The 19,081-nt window shown below is 32.0% G+C and overlaps 5 protein-coding genes across 7 annotated transcripts in view; 3 read left to right on the top strand and 2 right to left on the bottom strand.

Moving 5' to 3' along the window:
• Positions 1-106: 106 nt before the first annotated feature.
• On the top strand, positions 107-3,017 carry mRpS23 (mitochondrial ribosomal protein S23). 3 transcript variants are annotated; one of them, XM_085198483.1, is made up of 3 exons: positions 107-295; positions 891-1,091; positions 1,274-1,597. In XM_085198483.1, the coding sequence occupies exons 1-3, from the start codon at positions 252-254 to the stop codon at positions 1,440-1,442; spliced, it is 414 nt and encodes a 137-aa protein (XP_085054609.1). In that variant the 5' UTR covers positions 107-251; the 3' UTR covers positions 1,443-1,597. The 3 variants fall into 3 exon arrangements, with proteins under 3 accessions (XP_085054609.1, XP_085054608.1, XP_085054607.1); XM_085198482.1 differs by lacking the exons at positions 891-1,091; positions 1,274-1,597 and adding exons at positions 2,080-2,244; positions 2,671-3,017 and having other exon boundaries at positions 124-295; XM_085198481.1 differs by lacking the exon at positions 107-295 and adding an exon at positions 302-806 and having other exon boundaries at positions 1,274-2,064.
• A 649-nt stretch (positions 3,018-3,666) lies between these two features.
• hoka (membrane protein hoka) lies at positions 3,667-5,046 on the top strand. The gene is made up of 3 exons (XM_085198487.1): positions 3,667-3,830; positions 4,292-4,375; positions 4,768-5,046. Exons 1-3 carry the CDS (start codon positions 3,785-3,787, stop codon positions 4,929-4,931), a joined length of 294 nt encoding a protein of 97 aa, XP_085054613.1. The 5' UTR covers positions 3,667-3,784; the 3' UTR covers positions 4,932-5,046.
• Positions 5,039-10,116, bottom strand: U2af50 (U2 small nuclear riboprotein auxiliary factor 50). Its single transcript, XM_085198486.1, has 9 exons — positions 9,986-10,116; positions 9,630-9,908; positions 8,982-9,554; positions 8,719-8,801; positions 6,963-7,085; positions 6,797-6,884; positions 6,350-6,503; positions 5,593-5,677; positions 5,039-5,308 (listed from the first exon to the last, which is right to left on the bottom strand). The coding sequence occupies exons 2-9, from the start codon at positions 9,649-9,651 to the stop codon at positions 5,177-5,179; spliced, it is 1,260 nt and encodes a 419-aa protein (XP_085054612.1). The 5' UTR covers positions 9,652-9,908; positions 9,986-10,116; the 3' UTR covers positions 5,039-5,176.
• A 371-nt stretch (positions 10,117-10,487) lies between these two features.
• On the top strand, positions 10,488-19,022 carry rtet (major facilitator superfamily domain-containing protein rtet). The gene is made up of 9 exons (XM_085198518.1): positions 10,488-10,557; positions 12,712-12,795; positions 13,046-13,468; positions 14,274-14,432; positions 15,343-15,513; positions 15,859-16,105; positions 17,349-17,543; positions 17,872-18,009; positions 18,738-19,022. The coding sequence occupies exons 2-9, from the start codon at positions 12,793-12,795 to the stop codon at positions 18,833-18,835; spliced, it is 1,434 nt and encodes a 477-aa protein (XP_085054644.1). The 5' UTR covers positions 10,488-10,557; positions 12,712-12,792; the 3' UTR covers positions 18,836-19,022.
• LOC146531512 (uncharacterized) overlaps positions 16,119-19,081 on the bottom strand; it is a 136,296-nt gene continuing 133,333 nt past the window's right edge. Inside the window, exon 2 of the mRNA XM_085198528.1 lies at positions 16,119-16,242. The gene's annotated coding sequence lies outside the window, so the exon portion shown is untranslated. The remainder of the gene's footprint in view (positions 16,243-19,081) is intronic.

The following is a 19,081-nucleotide window of genomic DNA, read 5'->3' as shown; positions in this document are numbered from 1 at the left end:
AAAGTGTTGTATCTACAGGCTATGATAGTAATTCTTCATTATTGATTATGACCTAGTGAAGTCAAGATTTAAATTTAAAAAAGGTAACACTACTATAATGATTTCAAATTGTCAATATCATTTGACAGATTAACAACTTTGAATTATAAAGTGACATTTAAAAATAAATATCCTTTTCTTATGTCATAGATTATAACCTATAATTTTAAAACTATAACATTTGTTTTTATTTAAGTGATTCGTAAATTAAAATGGCAACTAGTAGATTAGAAAGGATCGGAACCATATTTACTAGGTAAGATTCAATTAGTTTAAGATTTTTTTCGACCTTATATTATTTTATCTTCGACAAACAAACAATACTCAATTCCATATACTCTTTCCGATGGATGATATTCTATTTTTGAATGTATTTTTGCCGGGAAACTAATTCTAGAATTCTTCTGGTATCCGCCATAATATATTTTATTAAGTGCAAATTTGGTGCCACTCCTTGTAAGTTCCTTGCTTATAATATATTTACGCGAAATTCTTAAAAAAAATATGTCAACTCTCAAGAAATCCACAAAACCTAAATTTATTGCTGAAGATTTTAACGACTTTATTAATGAGTCACAATTTTTGAATGAATCTCCCAAAAATAAAAAACAGCCTAAGCGCAAATCAGAAACAGTAGAGGAAGAAAATATTAATTTGGTTGAACAAACTAATACAAATAAAAAGAAAAAAGTTAATCAAGAAATAGAAGTCTGTGGAGAATCACGCCAAAAAATATTGAATGTCATGAGTAAGCAGTTGACATCCAGGTAACAAATTATTGTGATATGCAAATACAGTAAGATCTTTTTATTGAAAGTATTTCTTACAGTAACTATCTAATATATTTCTAGGACACATAATAATGACGATTTGTTAAAAAAATTATCTTTGGTTTTAACAAATATGGAGGCTGATTATAATGTATTAAAAGAAAATGAACAAAAGTTAGAGACCCTCACTGGAGCTTTTATGAAATGTATACAACAAGCTACGGCTGCTCATAAACAAAAACTTAGGGCACTACAAGAAATTCATACAACATTTAAAAAACAGTAAGTATTATATCAAATATTTGATAAATTTTATCCTATTGTTAAGACTTCATTCTTTATTTTCCACCCAATTTTCAAGATATTGCATGTATGACAACTGTTGAATTTTTCGGCAGATACATCACCACAACATAATTTTATTTTAAAGTAAATTTAGTATATTTGTTATGCTTTTTCCACAGATGTAAAGATTCAGAGGCAGATCAAAAAGCTGAGATGGACAAATTAGGAGATGAAATAGAAGATGATATTAAGAAATTAAAACAAAAGTTAATAGCTGACACAAAACGTAGTGGCTGGGAAAACGTACGAAGAACATTTATTGAAGCTATGCAAAATGATTTTCAATAAAAAAAAATTATTACAAATAAAAAAGTAGTTTGATGTTAATCCATTCTGTAATAGAAAAGCCATTTGTTATAATTCTATTAATAAAAAATAAATACTCTTAACTCTACTTAATTTAATGAAATTGTTTTTATTAATCAACCTTCTTCCCTTGAGAAAAAACTATAATAGCAAATTTATTATAAAAATAAAATTACACAATGCTTAATATAACATAATAAGTATATATATATACATATATTATAAGCTTTGGATATATTGCACAAGGATTTACCTAGATTGACTGTACTATAACAGTGAATCTATTTTCTAACCCTTGAATGTAAAAAGAGGAGGCAATTTGACTGTATTTTTTACTCTACTCCTGACAATGTTATCCAAGAGAAAATCACATGACTTAAATTTGCATTAAGTATGTGCTCGACAAATGGATGAATAACTCAATATCATGCCAATCTTTTTCAATGATTCTTTTCTTATTGAAAGGGATACACTCAAGGGTGGTTTGATGAAAGTCTGGTCAGGTTCTGATTATGAGATCCGGTTGAAGTTTGTTCTTTTTTTATTAATTACTTCATATTATAAATAAAAAATGGCAAGCAATTTCTTTAACAAATATTTTTTCAACTATTTATTGCAGAGTGAAGGGTCTTCTCTCACATGGTGCAATGAAACCAGACGACAGACCTGTATGGTTTGATGTATACAAGGCATTTCCACCAAAAGTTGAACCCAAATTTGCAAGAACAAAGCCAGAACTAAAAACAATAAGACAAATTCTCTACAAAGAAGATATTATAAGAGCGTATGGTTATTAATATTTCATAACTTCATAACATCTGAATCTAGCACCTATTCTATTTTATTTTCAGCTTCACACTATGTCCCACACAAATCAGGGTAGGCATAAGGAACCTAGTGTTAAGACACTCTGTTTGTTCCCCATTTTCTGCCAAATACTGAAGGCATTGCGTGTTGAGTGGCGGAACTCAACGCCGCACTTTGTCTCGGTATCACAGAGTAGAAATGAAGATATGAAATATTTAGTTTTCTCGAGAATCAAACGGATTTCGACAATCTGTTGCGTTCACAGTCGCACACTTGTGACCCTGCGCCACTATTGGTCTCTCATTTCTCTGAATAAATACTTAAAGTATTTTATATTAAAAATATTTTTCTTGTGGCAATTGTTGATTATAATAGATATATATATATTTTACTTTGATTACAGAAAGTTTCATTCAAAGGGTCACGGTTTAAGTGTCAATATGATGAGTCCAGCTGGGGAGACTCAAATCAGAAGGCTAATACAAAAATATGAGCAATTAGAATCTGAAGGAGTCTCTGAGGAAGAAATTATTGAGAAATCTGTGGCGGCAGTAGCAAATGAGGCTAAGCAAACGGCAGTAGGAAGTGAGTCTAGGCAAACGGAAAAGCATATCCCGAAGAACCCAGAATCTGTGACTGCTAAAGTGTTAGCAGAGGTGAATTTAAATAATATTTTCAAAGAATAATATTTTTTCGTGTAGTTCCTTTATATATGATTAGCGTAATTAAATAAACCTAGTATTAACATAATTGTATTTTAATTTTTTCACGTTTAATTTATTACCTATATGTTATGGATACTTCAATAAATAATTCAGAATTATTTATTGAAAATTATACCATAATTCGGCGGAAAGTAAAGAGCGGTGTGTGTTAATAATAGATTCCCTCTGCCTGGTCTGCTACATGCGGAATATAGCGTAAATCTGTAAAATAAGACTATTTTTTCATAATAAATAAGATACTAGCCGAACTGGGTAACTTCACCGGCTTGAACTATACGAATATTTATTAAATATATTTATGAAATTATTTTCAGTTTAAAGGGTGAATTCTAATAAACCATGAAACACGTGTACAATGAAATATTTTTAAGAGTCTAAATTTCAAATAAATTATAAAACTCGGTGCAGTTTTTTAAAAAAAAAGTAAAGTTTATATAGATTACTTTTTTTGGGTCATTACATTTGTACCTGCTCTATATTGGAACAATTATTGAGTAATATTTTTATCTCCTTAAAAACAATAATATATGTATGATGGATTTGTGTTAAAAAAATCTTTATTTATGAATTAGAAATCATATATTTTAAAAATTAATTTGTTTAACCATAGATAGTACCTTTATAAGTATGCCATGTCTTATCGCATTACTAATCAGTATCTTATCATTATGAGATAAGCGTTCGAGGCAACAAAACACGCCTATAACTTGCAGTATATAGTATTGTAGTAGTTGTAGTGATAAAAGAAAAATAACTTATTTGTTGTCGAAAACGAAATTGAAAACTAAAAAGATGGTTCAAAAGAAATCTGTTTGGTTCTACCTCGCTGTGGTGCTTGGTAAGTACATATAAATGTTTATAATTGTGTAAATATAGTGTTGCAACTAATTTTAAAGAGGCATAACCGTGGAGTTAAGTTCCGCCACCACGCAATACCTTTAGAAATCGGCAGAAAGTGGGGAACGGAGTACCTTAACACTAGATTATCATGTTCCCTCTGCTTACCTTGTAACGTGCGGGATACAGCGTGGAGCTAAAAAAATAATATTGCGAATCTAAATAAAAAATAAAGCAATTAAGTACTTATTAATATTTATTACAACTGTAGCTGTTGAATATACGCAACTACCTACCTTTATTTCTAAATGAATACTGAACTTAACCGAATCTATAAATTGCCTTAATTTTATTAGAAGTTAATTAAATTGAAATTATTTGCACTGTCTAGTGTAATGTGTAAAATAATCGTATTTATAAATAAAATACATAAAAATCGTGTAAATATTTGTATGTTTTCAGTAATTCTCAGTACATTCGCACAAGAAGCAGAAGCACGAAGAAAAATTTTACGAGGAAGGCGTGTGATGACTCGTACTTATTATCGTGAGTCATGTCGTTGTTTTACTATTCTTAATATTAGTAATATTTCTATTGTCGCCGCTAGTACGGTAATGTGCAGTGGTGCAATCTCCCATAGATTACTGTCGATGAATGTAGATTCTTATTTGGGAAAATACACATTACATATGTTTTAATATTTAAAATATCTTCATAACCTCGCTCGGGCGAAATATTGAGAATAAAATAAATTATATATAGGTATATTCTCTACCCCGCTAGAAATATAGCGTTAAGCTAAGTTCTATTATTTTACACAGTTTCTTTTCCATCTGATATGTCGTTTTGTTATAATAAATCTATTTTATTATTTAATTGAGTTTTAAAATATTTTACAAAATTTGGAATGTTTTATTTAGTATTTTTAAATATTACAGATGGAAACGCAGTACCAGCTTGGGCTATAAGTTTGATGGCTGGAATAGGCATGTTGCTTATTGGAGGCGTATTGTATATAATCATGAGAAAAATTGTACTCGCGTCTGAGACTGGCTCTCTTAACACTTACCAACCAACTTTGCAACATGATAATAGTGTATAAGAAAATAACGCTATTTAATCATTTTTAAAATTAAAAATATGTAATTTTAAGTTTAAATATGTTAAGGTGTTTATTTGTGTAATAAAATCTAGAAATAAAAAATGAACCAAAGATAGATTTATTTTTATTAATATCTGTTAATACATTTAGCTGTGCAACACTTGCACATTCATTCAAAAACAATTCATTGTTACGAGATTTTAATTATTATTCTGCAATGGAGGAATCATTAAAATTAGAATATTTTAGAATTCTCTGCGATGATATTTATCAGGGTCGAAGTATGAAGTGACTACAACTCGATTGCTGAACTTACGACCCGTCAGTGTTTGTTGCGCCTTTTGGCAATCAGCAATGCTGTTAAATTCTACAAATACCTGAAAAAAAAAACGTATATGGTTTTTAATTTTTTCCAGTGAGGTAGAAAAATGACATCAAAAATTTTACAGAAATTATTGTAAAGTTTACTAATTTTGTTTTTTTTTTCGTTAAAAGTTTAATATAAAGAAAAGTATAAATAATATATAGTGTATAAAGAATATTTGTCATGTCACAAAAAACGTCACTATTGTATAAAAAAATTTTTTTCTATTTGTCCGCATTTTTTTAATTTTCGATGTTCTTTAAGTTAATACAAAATATTCGTTACATAAAGTTGTACCTTTCCACATCCTGGTACTTCAACACCTTCAATAGGTCTTGGAATTTCTATACTCCTCACACAACCATATTTATTACATTCCTCTCTGAAAATAAAAAAAATATTAGCGTTATTTAAAACTTGTACATATTATTATATTATAAGATAATATTATGGGAAACATTACAGTTATGATAAAAAATAAAGAGATGTAAATTTATTATAATATTGGAAAAAAGCCAAACTAAATATATGAAATTTTACACCAGTATTTGTTCATGAAAGATGAGATTTCATAATCATTACTATTATTTAATTGGACTTCCGACTAAAATAGAATAATCACAAAAAAAACCAAACAAGTATATTCTCGTTATACTGATCTTTCAACTCAGAATTTTTTTGTAATTTCCAGTTGTACCCAGCATATAGCCTACCCTAGACAGAGGGAACCAGTGAACTTAGTGTCAAAACACTCCTGCATTTTCCACGGAATACTCGATGCATTGTGTCGAGTGACCGAACTCAACGCTGCGCTTTTGCCTTATTACCAGAGCGAGGAGATATTTCATTCCGCCGAGTGAGAATCAAACGCATAACCGTCGTATTTACTACAGTCGCACGCTTGTGACTCTGTGGCACGACAGCCTTAAGAAAATAATTGATATATATATATTATTACATTATTATAGGATTTTAATGTGAGATTGCAAGACTTTCCCGTTTTAGTATACAGCTGAAGTTAGAAGTTTAATGTGAAATAGGCAAGTGTACTAACTTAATATCCTCCAGTATGTCCTCATACTCCTCCTCGTCGCGCAGCTCGTCGGGCGTGACCATGTTGAGCAGGCACAGCACCTCGGTGGCAGGGCCCGCGCCCGCCAGCGTCAGCCCCGCCACCTGCAGCGTCACCGGCGCCGCGCCTGTCATCGCTACACGACAAACACACAAACATGTATCAAAAATCAACTAAAATTAGAAAAATATCTCAACAGTTCCATAAAATAACGCAACATTTAAAAAGAAAAGTGACACGGATAGAAAAATTATAAACACAAATTACAAACAAGACTCTAAGCAATTACTTAATTCCAAATTACCCAATCTATACGAATAAACAATTGACAATATATCTAAAACGTGTACTTACAGTCTAAATACCCTTAGAATAAACTACCGTTAATACAGTGTTCGGTGGTTTGGTTCCCGTTAGAGTCACACTTACCTAGGGTTGAGTTCTTGGCGCCAATACTCGCGCGTTGGACTATCAGCTTCTTGTCGCCCAGCTGCATACCATTAAGACCGGCGATCGCCTAGAAGTTGTTCTTTATAGTAAATATGTTCATTTTCGTTAAACATATTTAATATTTATGTTTTCTTTTTAATAGTACCTGGTCAGTCATCGATATATCGACATACTCCGCAAAGGCATAACCTTTGCTGAGGCCTGTCGAGGAATCCTTCACCAAGTTGAAGGCCCGCAGCTGACCGAACGACATCAGCAGTTCTTTAACCTGCATATCAGTGCACGAATTAATGTCGAACAATCGAATGAACCACAACATATCATCGTATACGAATAATAGAAATATGCTATGATAATAAAGTGTCTACACATTTGAAGTTTTGTTTTTAAATAGTAAATTGATTGGTTCCCTTTAACATTTGCAAGGCAGCAAACTTATGAGTGAATGTGTCTGACCTGTGACTAGCCGCATGTTAAATTAGAAGTGAGTATAGGAGACTTGCCTTGGCGTGCCGACGTCTCGCTCAAGTACAAGACGTAAGGTGAGAATGAGAGACAACAGTGACACGCGGCCGCGAATGTGCCAAATCTATGCTAGGGAGGGGCAGAAAGCAAACTATCAGTGAGTTGTTTCAGAAGGTCTTGAGCGTGAGGTGACCGCCCACGCTCAGCCAAGATAAGGTACCTGAAAATTCCTGAAATGGAAATAAACACGCGGCTCTCCTCTAGCTCCATCGTAGCCTTGTCAACTGTTGAATCTCGCCCTGAAAAGGCAGTAGCCCCTACTCCTAATAAGGGAACCTAACCTGTCATGTCTAACAGCAATGTTATATTTGAGGATGTTACAAAACAAGTCATATAAGTAGTGAAATATCGAATATTTATTACATACACATTAACCCCACTATGGAAAAAACTTCACCAAAGTTAAATAAAAATGTGGACTTGGTACTGACCTGGAACACATAATTTCAAATATAGTAGCCAAATAAAAACAATTCATCATTTGAACAAAAAATCTATACTAAAATCAATTCTTATAACGAAATTTTTTACAAATTATAGTTTTATATATAAAATGAATTAATATTCGGGTAGCTTGGGAAATTTGTTTGATACAAATTTCTTTTTTTAATATAATTGAATGCTTTTTCTTCATTTCAAGTCTTTTTGCAAAAATTTAAAATGTCTATTTCAAATAAAATTTAATGATAAATTATGATTTTTACGACAAACATTAACTTGTAAAATAAAATAAATATACAGAGAAGCATTATAGCTGAAAATTCTAAATAGCTTGGAGATAATTAAAAATTCAACTCCAGACATCAAACACAATAGTTGGAAAAAATATCTATCAAAATGGAGACTTTCTAACAAACTGGGAACTGTCTTTAAAAGTTAGCTTTAGTAGTTTTTGGAACTTATTATAATGTTATATTCAAGATTGCTGCCACAAAAATATTTAAAAACAAAGTATAAATAATATTTTAGAATGGCTTCTGTTCGTAGTTATACTGTCATTCATATTAGCCAAACATTTACAAGAACCTTACACCATCAAAAAATGAGAATTAAACATGCAAAATTCATGATAATTAAAGTAGTCATTGTTATTTCTCTGTCTATAATAGATCTTAACATAATATAGTAATTATCAAACATATCTCAAGTAACATAACATTTTATGTTAGTTTTGCATACATGTTTTAAATATAAATGAAGCAAAATAAATTTTCATACATACATATATAAAAATCTGTTAAAAAAATTATATACTTAAACATTTTTTTTCTGCCTTGGCTGAGAAAATATTGAATCAATTATTAAAATATATAATATAGCTTGTATAAATTAATGTTTTCAATGACCAAATGTATGCAAAAATTAGAGTAACTTACTTGGTCCTCATTTAAATAGTTAGGCAGTCCTCCGATAAAGATTTTATGAGGTGAATCTGGAACTACAGTACTGATAACACCAGCTAAAAATAAATACAACTATTACTATACTTCTTTACATTACCACTAAAATAATATCACCAGTACTTTAAAAATTAAGATATTGCTTAGAGTCTACAATAAACAAATAATAATTGTTAAACTAAGTGAAGCAGAAAATTATAATTATAAATAATGTATATAAAAGCGACATATGTAATTACCTGGTACATTTATAGCTGGATTTTCTGTCCCCGGCATAGGCTGATAATCATGAGGCCGTCGTATTTTTAAGCTTTGACCTTTGAAGTTGATCCCGTCAAACGCCATGGCTTGTGTTGTTTCGTCAATAGATCTAAACTCAAGGAATGCAAAATTTTTGTCTAAATTAATCTGGCATGCAAGAACCGGATTACCAGCCGCTTGAGCTAATCCAGACAGATGCATTTGTTGGTTAAAGAATTCCATAGTTTCCTCTTCGGTTACGCCAAATGGTATATTTCCCACATATAATCTACGCGCTTGCCGTGTTATTGTAGATCCTACTACTGGAACTGCAGCTTGTGGGGTGTCCGCCACAATGTTAGCCGGGATTTGCCCGGCCGCTTGCATAGCTTTATATTGTAGCGGCGTAATATGTTCAAATCCAGGTGGCGGGACATCCCAATATAGTGAAGGCTTGCGACGACGTGATCTTTTTGATGGAGATCTAGATTTACTTCTTCTTTTTTCACGACGCTCCCTGGAACGTGAGCGTGAGCGACGTCTTTCTCTGGAACGCGATCTACGTCGACGATCTACAACAAAATGGGATATTTATTATATAGAGAAGCTGTCATATTAATTAAATATCTAAATCAACACTTTTTTACCTTTGTCCTCGCCCATTTTCATTAAACAGTTTTGGAATATAAAACACTAATTACAAACGTCTTCATGAAAACTTAAACATACGTAAAATGGCGTCGAATGCGAATCGAAATCGAATTGTTGCCATAGGTTATATCCGATTCCTTATAACGATATACAACATGTCGTTGACTTTTATGCTTATATGATAGATAATTACAACATGTGCTATTTTAGATTTCGAAACTTATTTCCTTCAAAGTGACGATTGCTGTATCCACGACGATATTATTTGAAATTAACTAAAAATATTAATTAATAATAATTAGGGTCACAAACTCTTAAGCTATGACATAATTTTATTATTTTTTAATTTTACCTAATTGCAAAATTAAACAAACATTTCTAAATCCTTTCTTAATCAAAATTATTATTTACAAGCCATTATCGTACCTAAACAACTGATTAACTATTCGAACTGCTGTTACTACTAGTTCAACAGTAATATTGAAGTACCTGTTTATTTTACCATTGGAATTTTTAACAATTTTTTTTCATGGAACTCTAAGCCATATTATTGTTAATGATTTTCTTACAATAAAAACCTAAATGCTTCTAACGTAAATTAAAATATCCAGTCTGAAATATACATTAAAACATCTTTAGGTATTTTGTATTGTTTCTCAAACGAGTTTTTATATTTGGAAATTAAATTAATATTATAATATGTATTCAACTGCTATAAACATAACATTTTTTTCCAAATATTCTAGTATATTTTTTCTAATGGCTTAAATTTATAGTATCATAGAGCATAGACTACAAATACATTTATCGTAATGTCACAATTCACAATGACAGTTGACACTTGACATGTCTCAAGTAAGCACCAAATACGAATCATCAAATAAGTTTCGTTATATTTATACCTGTACATTCATAAGTGAAAGTAGACATGGGCCGTAACGTCTTTTAAGCATAACCGGTGATCACTAGTTTCGGGGTTACGCGTAGCTAGTTTCAGAAACTAGTTATTTCTGTAACTAGTTACAAATGTTTCATAAGCAGTTGGAAGTTTAATACAATTACTTTTATAGTTATGATTGAAAACGTTTTAGGTTAAATTACAATATCTTGCTACTAAAATGTAATTATTTATTAATTTATTTTATATACAATTATTTTTATATATTTTTTTTATATACACTTTATTATATTATATATTTTTAATATATAGAAATTTATATAGTTTTTTCGCTGATCGTTTTTTAATAATATTTGATATATTTCATTACGGAGTGAAATTAAAATTCCAAATTAAGTGAAAACAAAAAATTTACACATAAAATACATTCAAAAAGAGTAATTTTACACTTACAGAATGGAAAAAGAAATTAAAAAATACAAAAAATAAAACATAAACGCGAAACTGACACGTAATAGCAAAATATTATGGTTTAAAATTGGATGAAACTTGAGACCAAACTTGAGGTAAAAACCAGATGGTTATGGGTTCAATCCCCACTCGAGGAGATGAAATATTTATTTAAATTAATATTTTCATTTCTTCGCTCTGGTGTCGAGGTAAAGCGCGGAGTTGAGTTCTGCCACTCAACATGCAATGCCTCCAGAATTCGGCAGAAAGTGGGGAACCTAGTGTAACAGAGTGTTACACTAGGTTCCCTCTGCCTACCCTGCTGTGTGTGGGAAACAGCGTGAAGTTGATTTATTTATCTAGTATTTAAATTAAAATTAAATTTTAAAATTTTACTACTGAATATAAATAAATAATAAATAAATAAAGCCTTTATTCGCTGACCATTTCAGAATTTTTGTTTGCATAATTAACATAAAGTATACAATAAAAATTTAAGACTTAAAATTAAAAACATTTAAAAAGTAATTAATTTTAGCAGCCTGCATTATTGCTATATAGCTAAACATAAAACAAAAAAAAATAACAAAATACAAAACCAAAATTAAGATCTTAAAAAAAGTTAAAAATTGTAAGCTCAGTTATGGATTCTTTATTACGTATATAAAATATTTTTTCTGTTGAGCTTTATACAAACGTAAGGAATTATTAAAAACATCAAATTCAGATTTTTGCGCTAATTTATTATCAACATTCAAAGTTCTATTAAGTGATGGGTGTAGGCCTCAATTTTTTGTAGCGAACCTCGTTTCTCGGAATTCTTAAAAGTCTTAGTAGATCGCATAAAAAATCCCAATGTGCTTAAGATATACAAGTGTGAAGTGAACGTCGCAAGCCATTGTAACCGAACCTCTTTTAATAAATAATAAACATTAGGAAAGCTACGTCACGCTAAACAAAAAAAACTCGGAATTGGTTAAAATCCACCGTCGTGGCGCAGCGGCACAAGGGCGTGGCTGTAACACGACGGTTGCGGGTTCGAGCCCCAATCGAGGAAACTAAATATTTATTTACATTTATTTTTTCATTTCTTCGCTCTGGTGTCGAGGCAGAATTTATTTTTTAATTATCGATATAAAATAATAATCGATCAAATTGCATTAATGCATACATACTAAACTACTGTCGTCTCTTTTTTTCTTGCGGTACGTACTAAAATAGAGCAAGATGCAACTACATAAGTGTCAATGTAGCTAATAAAAATAATATGGTTTTTTCTTGGAATTTTCATAAAACTATAAATAATATAGCTTAACTTCTGCGTTTAGTTTAGAATCGCTTTTTCGTTTCATTGGGTGTATAATACAAAAAAGTACGATGTTTGTAGCTTTTCAATCAAATTCGCCTATTCTCGTCTCTATTTTTGTTGCGGTACGTACTATAATAGAGCGAGATACAACTGTGCTAGTGTCGATGTAACTTGATTAGTGCTTACTGCTTACTCTCATGAAACTACGTATGTGAAATAATGGCTATGTGTACAGACACATAACCACAACGCAACATGTATGTAGTTTCGAATAACCGCGTAGCTCACAATCACCGCGTAGTTCCGAATCATCACAATCACTAGTTTCGACGACAGCCCGAAACTAGTTATGCCGTGATTTGGCTTGTAAGCAGTTTCTGAAACTAGTGACGCTACGTAACGCCCATGTCTAAGTGAAAGTTTACATACCGGATTGTAATAAAGTACAATCGTACTTCGTTGGTAAAAAATCGAAACTAAAAGTTTTAAACGTGCTTTAGATATGGTAAGTTTATAAATTATAAATAAAGTGGTATTCATTATATTTGTTATTTAAAAAATAATATGAGAGATAATAATTAATATATTTTACTATTTATAAAAGAAATTGAACTATATGATAGATATTTTTTTGTGTAAAAATTATATACACCCGTAAATTCCTTATAAAGTAGCAAAACTTGATATAACTCATTTATGATTTAATTATATTTAATACTTTAATAATATCTTAATAAACCCACTTATCTTTTAAGGTTCTTGGTGATCATAATGGCGGTGTTAAACATAGAAAGGACAATGAGAAAGAAATTACAAATATTAACAATAATACATCAAAAACAATAATAGATAAAAATGTTAAAAGTAATAAAATTATAGGCTTAGTGTTTCTATCATTGTTATTGGACCTTTTAGCATTTACAATGATATTACCACTCTTGCCTTCTTTGCTGGATTATTATAATAAAGAAGAAGGAAATTCAAATACAATATATTCAATGTTATTGTATACAATAAAACATTTTCAAAGGATAACGGGTGCACCAGAGCATTTCGTATCAGTTTTATTTGGAGGTGCTCTTGGGTCAATGTATAGCTTCCTTCAATTTCTTACAAGTCCTATAGTTGGCAGTCTCTCAGATGCATATGGAAGAAAACCATTGCTATTAATTTGTTTGGTAAAGTATTTTAAAGCTTAAAATTTAATTAATATAATTTTTTCACTTCACAATGTATACTGCATATAGCAGGGTAGGCAGACAGAACCTAGTGTTAAGGTATTCTATTCCACACTTCCCCTCAATTTTTGACACATTGCTTCAGAAGAATTAAACAACATGCTTTGTTTTACCATAAAGTGGAAATGAATATAACTCGTTCCCATGCATGGGAATTAAACCCACAACTATTTAATTTGCTGATGCTGTTCCTCAAAAATTATTACCATGTTACAATAATATATGAATGTATCAAACATTGTCAATTTACAAGCTGTAGTAAAATAGTTTCAACTAGATTATCAGCACTTAAGATAATTTATCTAAATTTTTATCTAAAATGAGTAGATATCTATCTACTCATTTTTTTATCATTTATACTCGTAACATTTCTTAAATATTGTATAAAAGTAACAATATCATTGAACTGAAAACAATATTTAAAAAGTTACAATTACACACCATAAAGTAATAATTAAAAAATAATTAAAAATTTATTTATGCAACAAAATGAGGACACCAATTACTTGTTGCAATAAGTAGAGGGAACCTAGTGTTAAGACACTCCATTTTCGTTTCCCTCCGTTTCCTTCCGTAACTTCCGTTTCTCTTACTCCACCGAATTCTTTAGGTATTGCATGTTTCATAACTTTTCCACAGCGAGGAAATAAAAAAAATCCAAACCCACAACCTTCGCATTCATAGTCACACCTTGTGCTTCTGCACCACGAAAGGCTTCGATTAATTATTGTAACATATTTTTTAGGTCGGAATTGCGCTATCACACGGTCTTTGGAGTTATGCTAGTACATTCAGCTTGTTTGTATTGGCAAGGTTTATAGGTGGATTAAGTAAAGCTAATGTGAGTCTTAGCATGGCTATAGTAACTGATGCTTCTGATGAGAAGACCAGGCCTAGAGGGATGGTGAGTAGTTTATGTCTATATTAACAATATTAAGTTGAATAGTTAGTAGTCGAAAACTGTTGGTTTCAATTGAAATATTCTTTTTGTATTGATTAGTTTATTTATCAAGGTAGCCTATTATATTTTATTAATACTTTTGGTATAACTCACGGTACCTGCGGTCAAAGTTACCTCCCGTACTTAGAATTTGTCGTGCGGTATGCATTTCTTAGTCATAACAATATTATATAAGTAAAAGTGAACAGTTTGTTTTGTTAAATGCTCTATTCTCAGGAACTAACGGTATTGAAAAATCTTTTTGTAGTTTGAACCTGTTTCCACTGAGGAAAGTAGGGGAATACTGACAGTATTAGATAAACTACAAGCTCGAATGCACTTAATTAATATTTATTATGTTCAAATTAAAATTATATTTAACATTTTATTTAAAAGAATACCTGTTTTTCATAATTAAATATGCAAATACTGTAGAGTGGTATAATGTTACATTATCTTGAATAATGTTTTTGTTATGTAACTTAGGTTAGTTTAAATATGTTTTAGGTGGATTTGATATTCATAAATGTTTATCTTTTATTTACGAAATTGTATATAAAACTGAAATTTAAAAAACTTCCTGTCCATAATGATCACTATTTCGTCTTGGCTAGTGCTTATAGCTTTTAAACTATAATACAATTTTCATAAAATATAGATAAGAACCACCGCGACAAACAAGGCTTTCGTTTACAAAAACCGCATTTACATTGGTTAATTTAATTATTTCAGGAGTTACTGTTCAGGAAAGACACAGACAGACACTTCAGACAGATATACAGTTTAGAAACTATCAGTTTAGATATAGTATATTTTTCACGTGTCTTAGATACCAACCTATCTTTTCTATTGCATTTTATTTTAATTTTTACAGGCCCTCATAGGATTAGCTTTTTCTATAGGGTTTATAATAGGACCACTGGCAGGCGCTTGGTTTGCCAAAAACAATGATCTGTGGGGAGAGAAACCGGCGTTTTATGCACTTTCCCTTTCACTTGCAAATGTTGCTTTAGTTGCTCTCTTTATACCTGAAACTTTATCAAAGGTTTGTATAATAATATTTAAAATAGAATATATGAGGGCAGTCGTGGCGCGGGGGCACAAGCGTGTGATAAATGCGACGAGTTGTGAGTTCGATTCTCACTCGAAGAAATTAAATATTTTATATTTTCATTCAATCGCTGTGGTGTCGAAGCAAAGCGTGGCGTTAAATTCCGCAACTCAACACACAATGCCTCAAGAATTCTAGAGATTTAAAAAAAAGAAAAGAATATATCCCATTATCATATTAGATATAAGTATACTTAACTCAGTGAGGATAAGAAATGATAATTATATTATGCATATGCAAATAACTGCCGTATATAATTTATTTATTTATTTTTTGCAGAATAAAAGATCACCTTTAAGTTTGTCTCTCTACAAAGCAGTCGATTTTATATCACCATGGCATTTATTGAAATTTACTGCTGTCAAAAACCTGTCCGTCCATCAAAGCAGAGTGTTATCGAAATTGGGTCTAATTTATTTTATTTATCTATTTATTTATTCTGGCCTCGAATTTACTATAACATTCCTAACGCACCACACATTCGGATACACCGCTATGCAACAGGGAAAAATGTTTCTTGTGATCGGTGAGTCATTTTGTTTTCCCACTTAAAAAAGTATTTACCCACTTTTTTAATTATTGAATGTAACTATAGAAATAAATGGAAACATAATAAAAACAAAAAATATATATAAATAATAGAGTTGTAATATCATATTGTACCTAATGAGACCGTCTTGGCGCAGCGACACATCGTCTGGCTGTATATGCGAAGGTTTTGGGTTAGATTCTTACTCGGAGAAATAAATTATTTCATTTCCTTGCACTGAAAATAGAGGAATGGGGTATTTTAATACTAGGTTCCCTCTGCCTCTTCTGCTAAATGCGGGATACAGCGTGAAGCTAAAAAAAATAATAGCAAATAATAACGACCTTCAGATATTGCCTGTTTCCCCGCAAAAAGGATGTAGATATGCAGATATGTTATGTAAATAGGATAATTATTAAGAAACAACGCCTTTTCTTGATTATGTAACAGCATTATTATATTATATTTTAATTATATGATTTCTACTCTTTGTTTATTAAAATTTATTCCTATTACTATATAATGACTTAAAACAGTACGTCGACAGTTGATGCCGTCGTGGCGTGGGGACACAAGGATGTGACTGTAACGCGATGGTAGTGGGGTCGATATCCACTCCAGCGAATGAATTATCATTTATTAGTAGTTTCATTTCTTCGCTTTGGCATCAAAGCAAAAGCCAGGCGTTCAGTTCCGCCACTCAACACGCAATACCTCGAAAAATTCGGTGGAAAGTGGAGAACGGAGTCTCTTAACACTATCTATCCTTCTGTGTACGGGATACAGCGTGAAGCTGATTTAATTTTATTTTTTGACTTAAAAAATTTTTTGGTGGGTCATAACAATATCCTAACGACCTGCAAGTAATCGTGGCTCAGATGGTGCCTTTCTAAAGGACTTACTTAAGGTCTACTAACCTTTTCGAGTTCTTTTGTAATTGAAGATTCAAATACGCTTATAATGGCATAGGTATTTGAGAGAATAATATAATTGATTTGATGTTAGTTGCTATTTAAAATAGTTTAAAACTTGTTTAAACAACTGCTTATAATAGTAAACGTGAAGATACTGACACACTATTGTGTTAGCAGCGTGCGCATGGCACTTTAAATGACAATGTATTTCGAAAGTCATATTATAAAGAAATATCTTGTAAAAAGTAGTACAAAGTAATTTATTTGTGTATCAATACAAAGATAATATAAAAGAGAACTTAAACGAATATTTGATATCTCATTAGGCGTCATAATGGCGGCGTTGCAAGGCGGCGCGGCGCGGCGTTTAAGTGCGCGAGGAGCGGAGCGAGCAGCGCGCGTGGCGTTGGCGCTAACGCCGGTGTCGTTCCTGTGCGTGGCAATGGCGGCCTCGCCGGCCTCGTCGGCCTCGCCGTCGCCCGTCGCCTGGCTCTGGGCGGGACTGGTGTTGTTTGCTGTTTGTGAGTTTGTTTCTAATTCTTTGTCTTACAAGGGCAGTTGTGGTGCCAGCGTGTGGACTCGAGGAAATTAAATATTTTTTATTTTAATTTTTTCGGTCTCGTGACGAGGCATAGCGCGGCGTTGAGTACCGCCATTCAACACACAACGCTTTCAAAGTTTAGCGGAAAATGTCATTTTCTCTAGTCCTAAATAATCCTTTAGAATATACCATTATAATTATACTCTTAGCGTAGTATAATTCTTGTAATAAATATTATGTGACGGCTTCATTTTTACATTCAAATATCATTAACTAAATATAAACTTTAACACTTTACCTCCCTCTAGCGACGGCGTTTGCGGTGTCGTGCATGACGGCGATGGCGGCGGCGCACAGCCCTGCGGAGGCGCGCGGCGCGGCTCTCGGCACGCTGCGCTCGCTGGGCGCCCTGGCCCGCGCCGCTGGCCCGCTGCTCGCCTCGACTGGTAAACCTTTACTTTATTATTAAATATAATTTCGTTCATAAACACTTCCTAATAGGGGAATGGGCTACCTACGGCAGTGTTTTCAGGTCGATACGACTTGAGTACCTTGAGTGTAGTCTTATCAGTAGAGTTACGGAGAGATTCCTTCCCACTAGTAAGATTATTGGGAACTCTGACCCCAGAAGATTTACCAGTATTACAATAGCGTCGTAGGCCGTCGTGGCGTAGCGGCACAAGGGTGTGACTGTAAAGCGACGGTTGTGGGCTCGATCCCCATTACAGGAAATAAAATATTTATTTACATTGATATTTTCATTTCTGCACTCTGATGTCGAGGCAAAGGGCGGCGTTGAGTTTCAATACTCAACACGCAATGCTCGCTAATGCATGCTAGGTTCTCTGCCTATCGTGCTGTGTGGACGCGACTGTGTTGTCGGGATTAAGCGTGAAGCTGACTACAGCTACTAGGGTGCGCCATCCTAATACTAAAAACACGCATTAACGCTAAACCGTTCGAGTTCCTAGCTCTAACCACATCAAATTTATAATTATTCTACTACTGTCTCCTTTGAAGTACATCGCAGAAGTTTATAGACAATAATTTTAGACTGGCCGAGACAAACTATAGAGTTTTCGCTGTTATACCTCTCGCTCCTACTTCATTAAAAATAACTAATAATAACTATATACTAATTATAATATTTATCAATATATAATTCTTTTTTCAGTATATTGGTGTTCGGGCGCGGCTACAACCTACACTATTGGATCAGTCATCCTAATACTGCCAGCTGTAATGCTACTGAAACTTAAAACTTCAACTTAACCAAGAACAAAACTAATAAGTATTTAAATTATACAAATTTATACAAGCAATAATTTACAAATATTTAATTTTTAAGTTATACTTATTTATTATTTTTTACATTTTTAATTATTGTGTTCTTCTGTTTTTTACACAGTTCAATTTATCTCGAATAAGCAGTATTAAATATACATATTTTATATTGAAATTGTTGTTTTTATTTCACTACCTATACGAAACAAAGCAGATTTGCCCATATCCTGGACC

Source organism: Heliconius melpomene, chromosome 15, assembly GCF_056956725.1.
Source record: "Heliconius melpomene rosina isolate 202511_hmr_F chromosome 15, ASM5695672v1, whole genome shotgun sequence".
In the NCBI taxonomy this organism is placed as follows: domain Eukaryota; kingdom Metazoa; phylum Arthropoda; class Insecta; order Lepidoptera; family Nymphalidae; genus Heliconius; species Heliconius melpomene.
This window is presented reverse-complemented; position numbering and strand designations above follow the sequence as displayed.

What these genes read in the sequence shown, in the direction of transcription:
- U2af50 (XM_085198486.1), bottom strand. Translation starts at nt 9,651, where the DNA reads ATGAAAATGGGCGAGGACAAAG. An exon ending in ACTATTTAAATGAGGACCAA is followed by an intron (nt 7,086 to 8,718) that starts GTAAGTTACTCT and finishes ACTGATATGCAG; the next exon opens with GTTAAAGAACTGCTGATGTC. An exon ending in ATATATCGATGACTGACCAG is followed by an intron (nt 6,885 to 6,962) that starts GTACTATTAAAA and finishes AACAACTTCTAG; the next exon opens with GCGATCGCCGGTCTTAATGG.
- mRpS23 (XM_085198481.1), top strand. Translation starts at nt 544, where the DNA reads ATGTCAACTCTCAAGAAATCCACAAAACCTAAATTTATTGCTGAAGAT. An exon ending in AGTAAGCAGTTGACATCCAG is followed by an intron (nt 807 to 890) that starts GTAACAAATTAT and finishes ATATATTTCTAG; the next exon opens with GACACATAATAATGACGATT. An exon ending in CATACAACATTTAAAAAACA is followed by an intron (nt 1,092 to 1,273) that starts GTAAGTATTATA and finishes CTTTTTCCACAG; the next exon opens with ATGTAAAGATTCAGAGGCAG.
- hoka (XM_085198487.1), top strand. Translation starts at nt 3,785, where the DNA reads ATGGTTCAAAAGAAATCTGTTTGGTTCTACCTCGCTGTGGTGCTTG. An exon ending in CTACCTCGCTGTGGTGCTTG is followed by an intron (nt 3,831 to 4,291) that starts GTAAGTACATAT and finishes GTATGTTTTCAG; the next exon opens with TAATTCTCAGTACATTCGCA. An exon ending in GATGACTCGTACTTATTATC is followed by an intron (nt 4,376 to 4,767) that starts GTGAGTCATGTC and finishes TAAATATTACAG; the next exon opens with ATGGAAACGCAGTACCAGCT.
- rtet (XM_085198518.1), top strand. An exon ending in CATTGCTATTAATTTGTTTG is followed by an intron (nt 13,469 to 14,273) that starts GTAAAGTATTTT and finishes CATATTTTTTAG; the next exon opens with GTCGGAATTGCGCTATCACA. An exon ending in ACTGGTGTTGTTTGCTGTTT is followed by an intron (nt 17,544 to 17,871) that starts GTGAGTTTGTTT and finishes ACCTCCCTCTAG; the next exon opens with CGACGGCGTTTGCGGTGTCG.